Raw genomic sequence first — 12,791 nt, 5'->3', positions numbered from 1 at the left:
CTATAGACTATGTGATATATCTACATATTATGTGTCTGTAGACTATATTATACCTATACGGACCATATGGATTATGTGTCTATAGACTGTATATTATATTATGTGTTATGTATTATGTGTCTATAGATATATATTATATATCTAAGAACAACAACACGGTGAACCCACAGCATCTCACATGGAGCTGTGGTTTTAACACTGGACCTGTGTGAAACTGCTGGTGTCCAGAACCCGTTGTGACGTGCTGTAGTCTTCCTTCTTGTTGTCTTGGCACCAGGGCGATGAGCCGGATCCGTTCCAGGAGCTGCTGGAGGAGCAGACCTACTCACCCGAGGTCACCATGCCCAGCCCCAAACACAAGTTCTCCTCCTGTAAGGAGAGCAAGAAGGAGCTCCTCACGTAAGACCATCAGGAAGCACTGCAGCGCAGTCCAGTATCCCAGCATTGAACTCCATCCATCCATCTTCCTCCTCTTATCTGGGGTCGGGTCGCGGGGGCAGCAGCTTAAGCAGGGCAGCCCAGACTTCCCTCCCCCTAGCCACTTCGTCCAGCTCCTCCGGGAGAATCCCAAGGCGTTCCAAGGCCAGCCGGGAGACATCGTCTCTCCAGCGTGTCCTTGGTCGTCCCCGGGGCCTCCTCCCGGTAGGACGTGCCCGGAACACCTCACCAGGGGGGCGTCCAGGAGGCATCCTAACCAGATGCCCGAGCCACCTCATCTGGCTCCTCTCGATGCGGAGGAGCAGCGGCTCCACTCTGAGTCCCTCCTGGATGACCGAACTCCTCACCCTATCTCTAAGGGAGAGCCCAGACACCCTGCGGAGGAAACTCATTTCGGCCGCTTGTATCCGGGATCTCGTTCTTTCGGTCACGACCCACAGCTCGTGACCATAGGTGAGGGCAGGAACGTAGATCGACCGGTAAATCGAGAGCTTTGCCTTTCGGCTCAGCTCCTTCTTCACCACGACGGACCGATACAGAGTCCGCATCACTGCAGACGCTGCACCGATCCGCCTGTCGATCTCCCGTTCCATCGTACCCTCACTCGTGAATGAGACCCCGAGATACTTGAACTCCTCCACTTGGGGGAGGATCACATCCCCAACCTGGAGAGGGCACTCCACCCTTTTCCGACTGAGGACCATGGTCTCAGATTTGGAGGTGCCGATTCTCATCCCAACCGCTTCACACTCGGCTGCGAACCGCTCCAGTGAGAGTTGGAGATCACGGCTTGATGAAGCCAACAGCACCACGTCATCTGGACAAAGCAGAGACACAATACTGAGGCCACCAAACCGGACACCCTCAACGCCTTGGCTGCGCCTAGAAATTCTGTCCATAAAAGTTATGAACAGAATCGGTGACAAAGGGCAGCCTTGGCGGAGTCCAACCCTCACTGGAAACGAATCCGACTTACTGCCGGCAATGCGGACCAAACTCTGACATCGGTCGTACAGGGACGGAACAGCCCTTATCAAGGGGTCCGGTACCCCATACTCCCGAAGCACCCCCCAGAGAATCCCCCGAGGAACACGGTCGGACGCCTTCTCCAAGTCCACAAAACACATGTAGACTGGTTGGGCGAACTCCCATGCCTCCTCAAGGACCCTGTGGAGGGTGTAGAGCTGGTTCACTGTTCCACGGCCAGGACGAAAACCACACTGCTCCTCCTGAATCCGAGATCGACTTCCCGACGGACCCTCCTCTCCAGAACCCCTGAATAGACCTTGCCAGGGAGGCTGAGGAGTGTGATCCCCTGTAGTTGGAACACACCCTCCGGTCCCCCTTCTTAAAAAGGGGGACCACCACCCCAGTCTGCCAATCCAGGGGCACTGTCCCCGACATCCACGTGATGTTGCAGAGGCGTGTCAACCAGGACAGCCCCACAACATCCAGAGCCTTTAGGGACTCCGGGCGGATCTCATCCACCCCCGGGGCCCTGCCACCGAGGAGCTTTTTAACCACTTCGGTGACCTCAACCCCAGAGATAGGAGAGCCCGCCTCAGAGAACCCAGACTCTGCTTCCTCATGGGAAGGCGTGTCGCCAGAATTGAGGAGGTCTTCGAGGTATTCTCCCCACCGAGTCACAACGTCCCGAGTTGAGGTCAGCAATGCCCCATCCCCACTATACACAGTGTTGATGCTGCACTGCCCCCCCCCCCGAGACGCCTGATGGTGGACCAGAATTTCTTCGAAGCCGTCTTGAAGTCGTCCTCCAAGTCCTCACCGAACTCCTCCCACGCCCGAGTTTTTGCCTCAGCAACCACCAAAGCTGCATTCCGCTTGGCCAGCCGGTACCTATCAGCTGCTTCAGGAGTCCCACAGGCCCAAAAGGCCCGATAGGACTCCTTCTTCAGCTTGACGGCATCCCTTACCGCTGATGTCCACCAACGGGTTCTGGGGTTGCCACCACGACAGGCACCGACCACCTTACAACCACAGCTGCGGTCGGCCGCCTCGACAATGGAGGCGTGGAACATGGTCCACTCAGACTCAATGTCCCCCGCCTCCCCCGGAACGTGGGTGAAGTTCTGCCGGAGGTGGGAGTTGAAACTCCTTCTAACAGGGGATTCCGCCAGGCGTTCCCAGCAGACCCTCACAATACGTTTGGGTCTGCCAGGTCGGACCGGCATCTTCCCCCACCATCGGAGCCAACACACCACCAGGTGGTGATCGGTGACAGCTCCGCCCCTCTCTTCACCCGAGTGTCCTAGACATGGGACCGCAAGTTCGATGACACGACCACAAAGTCGATCATTAAACTGCGGCCTAGGGTGTCCTGGTGCCAAGTGCATGTATGGACACCCTTATGTCTGAACATGGTGTTCGTTATGGACAGTCCATGACAAGCACAGAAGTCCAATAACTGAACACCACTCGGGTTCTGATCGGGGGGGCCGTTCCTCCCAATCACACCCTTCCAGGTCTCACTGTCATTGCCCACGTGAGCATTGAAGTCCCCCAGCAGAACGATGGAGTCCCCAGTGGGAGAGCTCTCCAGCACCCCCTCCAAGGACTCCAAAAAGGGTGGGTACTCTGAACTGCTGTTTGGTGCATACGCACAAACAACAGTCAGGACCCAGCCCCCCACCCGAAGGCGGAGGGAGGCTACCCTCTCGTCCACCGGGTTGAACCCCAATGTACAGGCGCCAAACCGGGGGGCTATAAGTATACCCACACCTGCTTGGCGTCTCTCACCATGGGCAACTCCAGAGTGGAAGAGAGTCCAACCCCTCTGGAGAGGACCGGTACTAGAGCCCAAGCTGTGTGTGGAGGTGAGCCCGACTATATCTAGTCGGAACTTCTCCACCTCACACACCAGCTCAGGCTCCTTCCCTCCAGAGCGGTGACATTCCACGTCCCAAGAGCCAGCTTCTGTAGCTGGGGGTCAGATCGCCAAGGTCCACGTCTTTGGCCACCGCCCAGCTCACAGTGCACCCGACCCCTATGGCCCCTCCCACAGGTGGTGAGCCCATGGGAAGGGGGACCCACGTTGTCCTTTCGGGCTGTGCCCGACCGGGCCCCATGGGTGCAGGCCTGGCCACCAGGCGTTCGCTTTCGAGCCCCACCTCCATGCGTGGCTCCAGAGGGGGGCCCCGGTGACCCGCGTCCGGGCAAGGGAAAATGGGGTTCATTGTTTTTATTCATTATGAGAGGGTCTGTGAGTCGTCCTTTGTCTGGTCCCTCACCTAGGACCTGTTTGTCATGGGTGACCCAGGGGCACAAAGCCCCAGACAACTTAGCTCCTAGCATCACTGGGACACACAAACCCCTCCACCACGATAAGGTGACGACTCAAGGAGGTACACCAATACATACAAATCAATAAATATATCTGTCTAACCAGTACTCAACCAATAAATACATATCAATAAATGTATCTGTCTGACCAGCTCACAAATAATCACTAATACTGGGACGATGTGAGAGCAGCAGGACCGTTTCTCGCCTCACGAAAAATTGATTGATTCAGCCGTATTTTGTACTAAAGTAGATCAGGTACTCAAAGTACACAATACTTCAACAATTCCTGGTACTAAACTACATCTAGTACTGAAACTACATCTAGCACTCAAACTACATCTAGTACTTAAAACTACATCTAGTACTCAAACTACATCTTGTCTTAAACTCCATGTGGTATTTTACACGTAGTGTGTACATCCCATGGATGTGTGAGTGACAGCAGCCACGTTGGGGCAGATAGGGGGTGTGTGGATGGATGGGGCGAATGAACGTTGGGGCAGATAGAGGGGGTGTGGATGGACGGGGCGAAAGAACGTTGGGGCAGATAGAGGGGGTGTGGATGGATGGGGCGAAAGAACGTTGGGGCAGATAGAGGGGGTGTGGATGGATGGGGCGAAAGAACGTTGGGGCAGATAGAGGGGGTGTGGATGGATGGGGACATGACTGTCCTACCTGTTCCTGTAGGCTGTCCAGCTGCCAGCTGGCGGAGAAGAACCTCCGTGGGCTGATGACCTCCAGCGCTCAAGAACTGAAGTGAGTCCAACTTCACGCCCGGATCAACCAGCAGCAGGTGAACAACACTGACCCCTTGTGGTGCTGCTCGTCTTTCAGGTGCCCCACCCCCGGCTGTGATGGATCCGGACACATCACTGGAAACTACGCCTCCCACAGGAGGTACGTCAGCATCAGGCTAGGACTGCTAGCATAACTACTACTACTTGCTAGGACCGCTGCTTTTATCATTGCTAATGATACTACTACTACTGCTATTACTACTACTACTATTAGTACTGCTATTACTAGTATTAATACTATTACTACTACTACTACTAGTATTACCACAATTACTTCTACCACTACTATTGTTACTATTATTATTACTATTGTTACTACTATTATTATTATTATTACTATTACTACTATTATTACTATTATTATTTTTACTATTACTACTACTATTGCTATTACTACTATTATTAATATTACTACTACTATTACTACTACTACTACTACTACTATTACTAGTAGTACTACTACTATTACTATTACTACTAGTAGTACTACTACCGCTTCTCTTGCTACCTGCTGCTGCTGTTTTCTCTGACCAGGTCGTCCTTTCCTCCAACAGTCTGTCTGGTTGTCCACGAGCGAAGAAGAGTGGCATCAAAATCCTCCACAGCAAAGAAGACAAGGACGATCAGGAGCCAATCAAGTAAGTGAAGCAGAAGAACGCCCCGCCTCTTCTCACCTGCATGTCAGAGACGACACATTTATACGCTGATCACCTCCAGGCCAGTGGAGGCGCTGTTGTGTTGTCAACATTGTCAACAAGCAACGTCGCAAATGCAAAGCAACCCATTCAGGTCTGTGGGTTCAGCTCTCTGTGGATCATGTCACTCAGTCAAAAACTCAATCAATCAACCAAACTTTATTTGTATAGCCAACTTCACAAATGACAGAACAGAGCATTAGCCTCTGAGGGTTTCACAAGGTGCACAGAGGAACGCCCTCAACCCTCAGACCCCGGAGCCGAGTGATGAAAACTTCCAAAAGCTGATAGGAACTAAGAGAAAGTAAACCTTCTGGGAGGACCACAGGTGAGGGACCATTGTCCCAGGATGGGTACCGTACCCAACAATCCCAACGGCCATAACCACAACCAAAGTCCCTGGTGGCTGAACCCAGTCCAGGAGGTCTACACACATTCAGTAGCTAAATGGGAATCCAGGTTGGGGTTCTTGGCCCCTGGTTCTTCTAACTGTTTCCCAGGCACACGTGGTCACATGTCCACCAGATATAAGCAGAGCGTCACACCCACCCCTCCAGGAAGCTTGGAGACCATAAGGCAGAGGGACCTCAAGCACAGCCATATGTGGATTCAGGTCTCGCTCATGTCCCCATGTGAAAACCATTTTTCTGATTGGGTGAGACCTTGTATTCCTCTTCTCAGGTGCCCAGTGCCAGGCTGTGACGGACAGGGTCATGTGACAGGGAAGTACGCATCACACCGCAGTGCGTCCGGCTGCCCCCTGGCGGCAAAGAGGCAGAAGGACAGCTACATCAACGGGTCGCAGTTCGTCTGGAAGTCTGGCAAAACCGACGGGATGACCTGCCCAACGCCGGGCTGCGACGGCTCGGGACACGTTAGCGGTAGCTTCCTGACCCATCGCAGGTGGGTGTGGCTCTGCTGCTCAGCTGTGTGGACATTGTTGTTTATTGACTGCCAGCTTGTCTTCTGTATTATCTAGATTTATTTCCTTTCTTGAAGTAAGACATGGAGCAACCGATCAAAAATCCATCAAAGTGTCATCAACACAGGCATGTTTCATTCCAGTCTGTCCGGCTGTCCCCGAGCCACCTCAGCCATGAAGAAGGCCAGGATGAGTAGTGTGGAGATGCTGACAATCAAGCAGAGAGCGAGCAAAGGTCCAAGCCTCACCTGAACGTCAGCATCAGAGACCAAAGCCACACCTAAATGTTGAATGGATTTCTTTTTCAGGAATTGAAAATGATGAAGAAATCAAACATTTGGATGAAGAAATCAAAGATCTGAATGAGTCCAATAATCAAGTGGAGTCGGATATGATCAAGCTGAGGACTCAGGTGAGACGAGCAAGGCTGAGCACGTCCTGATCAGAAGGTCCAGGAAACACCTGGAGGTGATGAGACTAGTCTACAAACAGGTGAAGGTGATGAGACTAGTCTACAAACAGGTGGAAGTGATGAGTCTAGTCTATAAACAGGTGAAGGTGTTGAGACTAGTCTACAAACAGGTGAAGGTGATGAGACTAGTCTACAAACAGGTGAAGGTGATGAGACTAGTCTATAAACAGGTGAATGTGATGAGACTAGTCTACAAACAGGTGAAGGTGATGAGACTAGTCTATAAACAGGTGGAAGTGATGAGTCTAGTCTATAAACAGGTGAAGGTGTTGAGACTAGTCTACAAACAGGTGAAGGTGATGAGACTAGTCTATAAACAGGTGAAGGTGATGAGACTAGTCTACAAACAGGTGAAGGTGATGAGACTAGTCTATAAACAGGTGAAGGTGATGAGACTAGTCTACAAACAGGTGGAAGTGATGAGTCTAGTCTATAAACAGGTGAAGGTGTTGAGACTAGTCTATAAACAGGTGAAGGTGATGAGACTAGTCTATAAACAGGTGAAGGTGATGAGACTAGTCTACAAACAGGTGGAAGTGATGAGTCTAGTCTACAAACAGGTGAAGGTGATGAGACTAGTCTATAAACAGGTGAAGGTGATGAGACTAGTCTACAAACAGGTGAAGGTGATGAGACTAGTCTACAAACAGGTGAAGGTGATGAGACTAGTCTACAAACAGGTGAAGGTGATGAGACTAGTCTATAAACAGGTGAATGTGATGAGACTAGTCTACAAACAGGTGAAGGTGATGAGACTAGTCTATAAACAGGTGGAAGTGATGAGTCTAGTCTATAAACAGGTGAAGGTGTTGAGACTAGTCTACAAACAGGTGAAGGTGATGAGACTAGTCTATAAACAGGTGAAGGTGATGAGACTAGTCTACAAACAGGTGAAGGTGATGAGACTAGTCTATAAACAGGTGGAAGTGATGAGTCTAGTCTATAAACAGGTGAATGTGATGAGACTAGTTCTGTTGACTGTTTCTAGAGCCTGTGTCTATGATGTTATTGCGTGATCCTGTTGGCGTGTTCCCTTGATCGCGTTTGGCTCTGTTTGGAGGCGGCGGTGCTGATGCGTTCCTTCCTGTGTGGTAGATCACCACCATGGAGACCAGCCTGAAGTCCATGGAGGAGGAGAACAGGGTGATCGAGCAGCAGAACGACTCGTTGCTGCACGAACTGGCCAACCTGAGCCAGTCGCTCATCCACAGCTTAGCCAACATCCAGCTGCCACACATGGTGAGAGGCCAGCAGCGCCACACGCTCTCAACACGCCTGATGGGCAGGTCCACGAAGACCTCGATGATGTTACACGGATGAGTGGTGCATTTTTTACCCTGAATTCAGTCTGTCAGGCTGGATGTTCATGGCTGTATTCCAAATCTAACCCTAAAGTCACCGGTGGGTCGTGAGCACATGACCCCCCATGACAAAATGTTAATTTTCCAAAATACTGGGCTGAGGGTCAGTGACAGTGTTACTCAGAGCTGTTTAGATCAACCCACTGGACTTTAAGAAACTTTCTTGAAGGTGTTTCTTGAAACGTCTCCATGGTTACCCAAACAGCTCTGGTAACCGTGACCTGGATCAATGAGAACCTACACACATCAGAGACAGTGATTGATTAGGAATTGGACGTTAGATTGGAATGAATCAAAGTGATTGCTTTGCGCGTCTCATTGTTTCTCATCGTCGGCTGTCGGTCCTCATCTGCTGCTTGTGTTCACCACGCTGTGCTTCTTCTAGAGTGTCACCAGGAAACAGTCGCCTGCGTCATGTGACCTCATGTGTGTCAGAGCAGGAGGAGACTGGAGCTAATTGGATGATCTCTCTCTGAGCAGACCGACCCACATGATTCTCCTGGGGGGTCACCTCAAGTCCACCACAGGAGACACGTCCGCCTTAGCAGGAGAGGGAACCGCTAGCCGCTAGCCTTTAGCCTGCAGATAGAGCTCTGTTCACACCTCATCTATCAATCTATCAATCAGTCTATCTATCTGTCTGTCTGTCTGTCTGTCTGTCTGTCTGTCTGTCTGTCTGTCTGTCTGTCTGTCTGTCTGTCTGTCTGTCTGACCCATCTGTTGGTCTGTCTGTCCATCTGACACTGGAAGACACTGATGAGCGTGAACAGAGCGGGGGCGGGGCCTGTAAGGCGGATGTTGTGATTGGTTGTGAGGCTCTAATGGCCTTCTGTCTGTCCTGTAGAAACGTCTGTCCCAGAACGAGGGCCCCCCCAGTAAAGATTAGCTGCGGTTTCCCGCCCAGAGTAAGAGATCCGTTCATCCTTTATCCAGTTATCCTTCTCTTCTGCCCTTCATCCTGCCCCCCCTTAAGCCCCAACAACACCCCAACCCCCTACCACCCCTACCCACTACCCCCGTCCACCCCAACAACAGCCCCCCCACCCCATCAAACACACCCCTCCCACATCCATATCAACAGGACAGCCTGAACACGAGAGTCCTGTTTGCCATCTTTCCACCACTAGAACCTCACCGGGAGGACTTCCTGTTGCACAGGAAGGGGCGGAGCTACGATTTTACTTTCCCCCTCTTTCTTCTTCAAGATGTATAAATATAAATATAAATACAAATATAGACTTTAAAGATGATTCAAGGAATAAAATCCAAACCTTAAATTATTACTTTTATAAACCCCATAAATTAAAAACTGATGGATGATGGATGATGGATGGATGGGTGGATGATGGATGGGTGGAGGACGGATGGATGGATGGATGGATGAATGGATCAGGCGTCTTGTTGAGGTGAGACCTGTCCACCTGGTCAGGTAGCAGCCGATCACACTTTACAATAAGGTGATCTAAAAACCCACCGTGAAGACGCTGGAACCAATCACGTGTGGCGCCACTCTTCCTCACCTCCACACTCTTCCTCACCTCCACACTCTTCCTCACCTCCACACTCTTCCTCACCTCCACACTCTTCCTCACGTCCCCCATCAGCTGCCCAGTGGGTCCAGTGGTTCCTTCATGTGTAGAACTGTGGCAGTGTAACGTCGCCCTCTGGTGGACGATAGCCGGACGTGGTCCTGACTGGTTCCCTTAGAGCTGGTCCGACAACAGGTTCCTCTCATGTTCTCACTGGTTCCTCTCATGTTCTGACTGGTTCCTCTCATGTTCTGACTGGTTCCTCTCATGTTCTGACTGGTTTCTCTCATGTTCTCAATGGTTCCTCTCATGTTCTGACTGGTTCCTCTCATTTTCTCATTGGTTCCTCTCATGTTCTGACTGGTTCCTCTCATGTTCTCAGTGTTTCCTCTCATGTTGTCACTGGTTCCTCTCATGTTCTCACTGGTTCTTCTCATGTTGTCACTGGTTCCTCACATGTTCTCACTGGTTCCTCTCATGTTCTCACTGGTTCTCCTGGTTTTGTCTCCATATGCTAACCATAGCGTCTCACGCTAACATCCTGGTGTGTGCATGGACTGAGTGGACAGGCTGGTGTGTAGAACCGACCCAGAGCCTTCTGGTCTCGGGGGTGTCACGTGAACCCTCCTGACTGACTTCACCGCCTTCTCTCCCCCAGGAGCCAATGAACGAACAGAACTTTGACACGTATGTCAGTACTTTGACAGACATGTACACTCACCAGGACCAGTACCAGAGTCCGGAGAACAGGGAGCTGCTGGAGAACATCAGACAGGCGGTCCAGGGGATCCAGGTCTGAGCTCAGACCTTCTGCTGTGGACCTGGTGGACGTTGGTTCATATCTGCTGTGTGTGTGCGTGTTGATCCATGTCAGCTTCAGCCGTGTGTACAGAAGAGCTTCACGGTTCCTCCTGGAGAACATCTCAAGGATGTCGGTGCAAATCCCACCTCCTGTCCACGTTCCATTGAAACGGAGACAATCTGCTGGTTGGTCATGGACTTTGACTGACAGGTGAGGCGTGTAATTATGGGATGTAATCTGGAGGAGGTGTCGGTTTATGCAATTTCTTAAAGAGACGAGACGTTTTTAACTTTTCCTACGACCTTTGGGCTTCGTTTCCATGCGTTGATGTTTTTCTGGTGGAGGGGGGCGGGTCGACAGGGTCAGCCGCCCGTCAGTCGTCTTTCTCCATTCAGGCGTCTGATTGGCTGAGCCACGGTGGGACGCCATCGCCATGACGACATGACCGAGCAGCACTTTTTTCTCCTGATTGTTGTTGAAGTTGAGCCAGCGGGGCACGAGGGCGCGGGGGCGCGGCCTGCCGGACGCCAGGGGCCATGCATGCACTTTATGGGGGTGTGTCCAAGTGTTTTCACGTGGTGTAAAAACTGTACAGCAGGAAACGGGGGAGAAACCCCCCCCACCTCCCCCGCCATCGCTCACCGGCTCCTCATCGTCATGCCATCAGAGTCACTCCATGACCCACAGACTGACACCAAAGCATTGTGGGTAGAGCACACTTAACACATGCAGACACTCCTTTAGCATGTAGCAGCCTGAGCCTGCCAGCTACACGCTAACCGGTCCCACCAATCAGCTGCGCAGCACACCGCCTGCTGAACCCACTCAGCTGCTCTTTGTTTCATTAGCTTTGCATGCTCAGGGGGGTCCTGCGGCTTCCTGCAGGGGGCGCTGCAGCAGCTTGTATTTTCTATTCTTTGTATGAAGACAAACTAAATGGAGTCAAAGCACAATTCTGCCCTCAGAGGGCGGAGTCACGGCAGAGGCTAACGCTAACGTGTGACATGCTAGCATCAAACTGTGAAGTCCTGAGGTTCCACCTGAGGTTCCACCTGAGGTTCTACCTCAGGTTCTACCTGTGTTTCTCTGCTCACACCTGTTCTCCTCACACGCATGATGGTTGGGTTGGTATCTGTATGTTTACGTCACGTGTTGCTGCGTGATTTTTACTTTCATTGGTGAACTTTGTGTTTAATCATCGCTGGAATCGCTCTGAATAAAACCTGGTGTTACAACACGGCTCAGCGTGGTTCACGAGGGGTACCTGTCTGTCTGTCTGTGTCTGTCTGATTGTCTGTCTGATTGTCTGTCTGATTGTCTGCCATGGATCTGTTGGGTACAGCATGGATTAGCCTTTTAAGCTAGCATTGCGAGGGCAGGGCAGTAGAACCCTGTCTAGCAAGGGGAGGGAGGGATCGATTGGTGTTTGTATTGATCCACAGATCACCTTTGATCACTGCTGACCTGTTGGAACGTCACCCCCCCATCCTGACACCACGTCTGGACCCCTGGAGCCCCCCCAAGAGACCCATCATCAGTCCCCCATGTTAGATAGATAGATATGTACGTAAGTATGTACATTTCTACACGCATACATAAATACTGTTGGATAAATAGATTATCGATCGACCATTCGATCAATACATAAAAGCATCTACCTATTAGTGTCAGTCCTGACAAAAAGTCCACCGACAGACAGCAGTGATTAAAACACCTGTCAGTACGGGGTGATAGAAATAGAGGTAAACCATAAGGAGGAAGTCAGGTGGACGAAGGAGGAAGTGACCTCACTTTCCTCCCAAAGGCCTGTCTGCTCATTTCATTGCTAACTAATTAAGCTGTTAGCATGTTGGCCCCAGCTGTGTAATATCAAAGCTGTTAGCACTAGCGTCCTATCATGGAGCTGTTAGCACTAGCGCTGCTGAAGTCAACAGGAGGACCATGAAGGAAGATGACGAATCAGATGGAGAGTGTGGAGACGTGTGAGCTGGGGGGTGATGATGTCACCGGTAAGTTATCTTCATTGGGTGATGTCATGTGACCTCAGAGATGCTGTGTGTCTGCTGCTGGTTGTCATGACGTCATGTGTGACGCTCCACTGACCTCCTACCTCTGTTCACACTGAACCTCACCAGTGACACGCCCTCAGGTTAGACACCCCACGCTGGTGACTGAGGCTCTTGGCTCCGCCCCCTATCGAGGGATGAAAGTAACATCTGGACCAAAATAACTCCTTTGATCACCGTGGATCAAAGACGACGAGACGAGTGACGCTGACGACAACCCAGACGTGTGACGAGCAACAAAGGTACACCTGAACCAGAATAGACCAGTGTCTGTCTACTCCAGATACTACAGTATTCTGTCTACTCCAGATACCACAGTATTCTGTCTACTCCAGATACCACAGTATTCTGTCTACTCCAGATACCACAGTATTCTGTCTACTCCAGATACCACAGTATTCTGTCT

The 12,791-nt window shown here is 51.2% G+C and overlaps 1 protein-coding gene across 1 annotated transcript in view; it reads left to right on the top strand.

The window, feature by feature from the left end:
- myt1la (myelin transcription factor 1-like, a) overlaps positions 1 to 11,540 on the top strand; it is a 43,688-nt gene extending 32,148 nt beyond the window's left edge. Inside the window, exons 15-23 of the mRNA XM_068342481.1 lie at positions 278 to 399; positions 4,429 to 4,497; positions 4,576 to 4,638; positions 5,093 to 5,176; positions 5,915 to 6,136; positions 6,299 to 6,390; positions 6,464 to 6,567; positions 7,723 to 7,866; positions 10,176 to 11,540. Of these exons, the coding sequence (XP_068198582.1) occupies positions 278 to 399; positions 4,429 to 4,497; positions 4,576 to 4,638; positions 5,093 to 5,176; positions 5,915 to 6,136; positions 6,299 to 6,390; positions 6,464 to 6,567; positions 7,723 to 7,866; positions 10,176 to 10,316 (1,041 nt within the window). The 3' untranslated portion in view covers positions 10,317 to 11,540. The remainder of the gene's footprint in view (positions 1 to 277; positions 400 to 4,428; positions 4,498 to 4,575; positions 4,639 to 5,092; positions 5,177 to 5,914; positions 6,137 to 6,298; positions 6,391 to 6,463; positions 6,568 to 7,722; positions 7,867 to 10,175) is intronic.
- Positions 11,541 to 12,791: the final 1,251 nt, after the last annotated feature.

This window comes from Antennarius striatus, chromosome 19, assembly GCF_040054535.1.
Source record: "Antennarius striatus isolate MH-2024 chromosome 19, ASM4005453v1, whole genome shotgun sequence".
Classification (NCBI taxonomy): Eukaryota; Metazoa; Chordata; class Actinopteri; order Lophiiformes; family Antennariidae; genus Antennarius; species Antennarius striatus.
The sequence above is the reverse complement of the archived record's forward strand: the minus strand, read 5'-3'. Positions and strand labels throughout refer to the sequence as shown.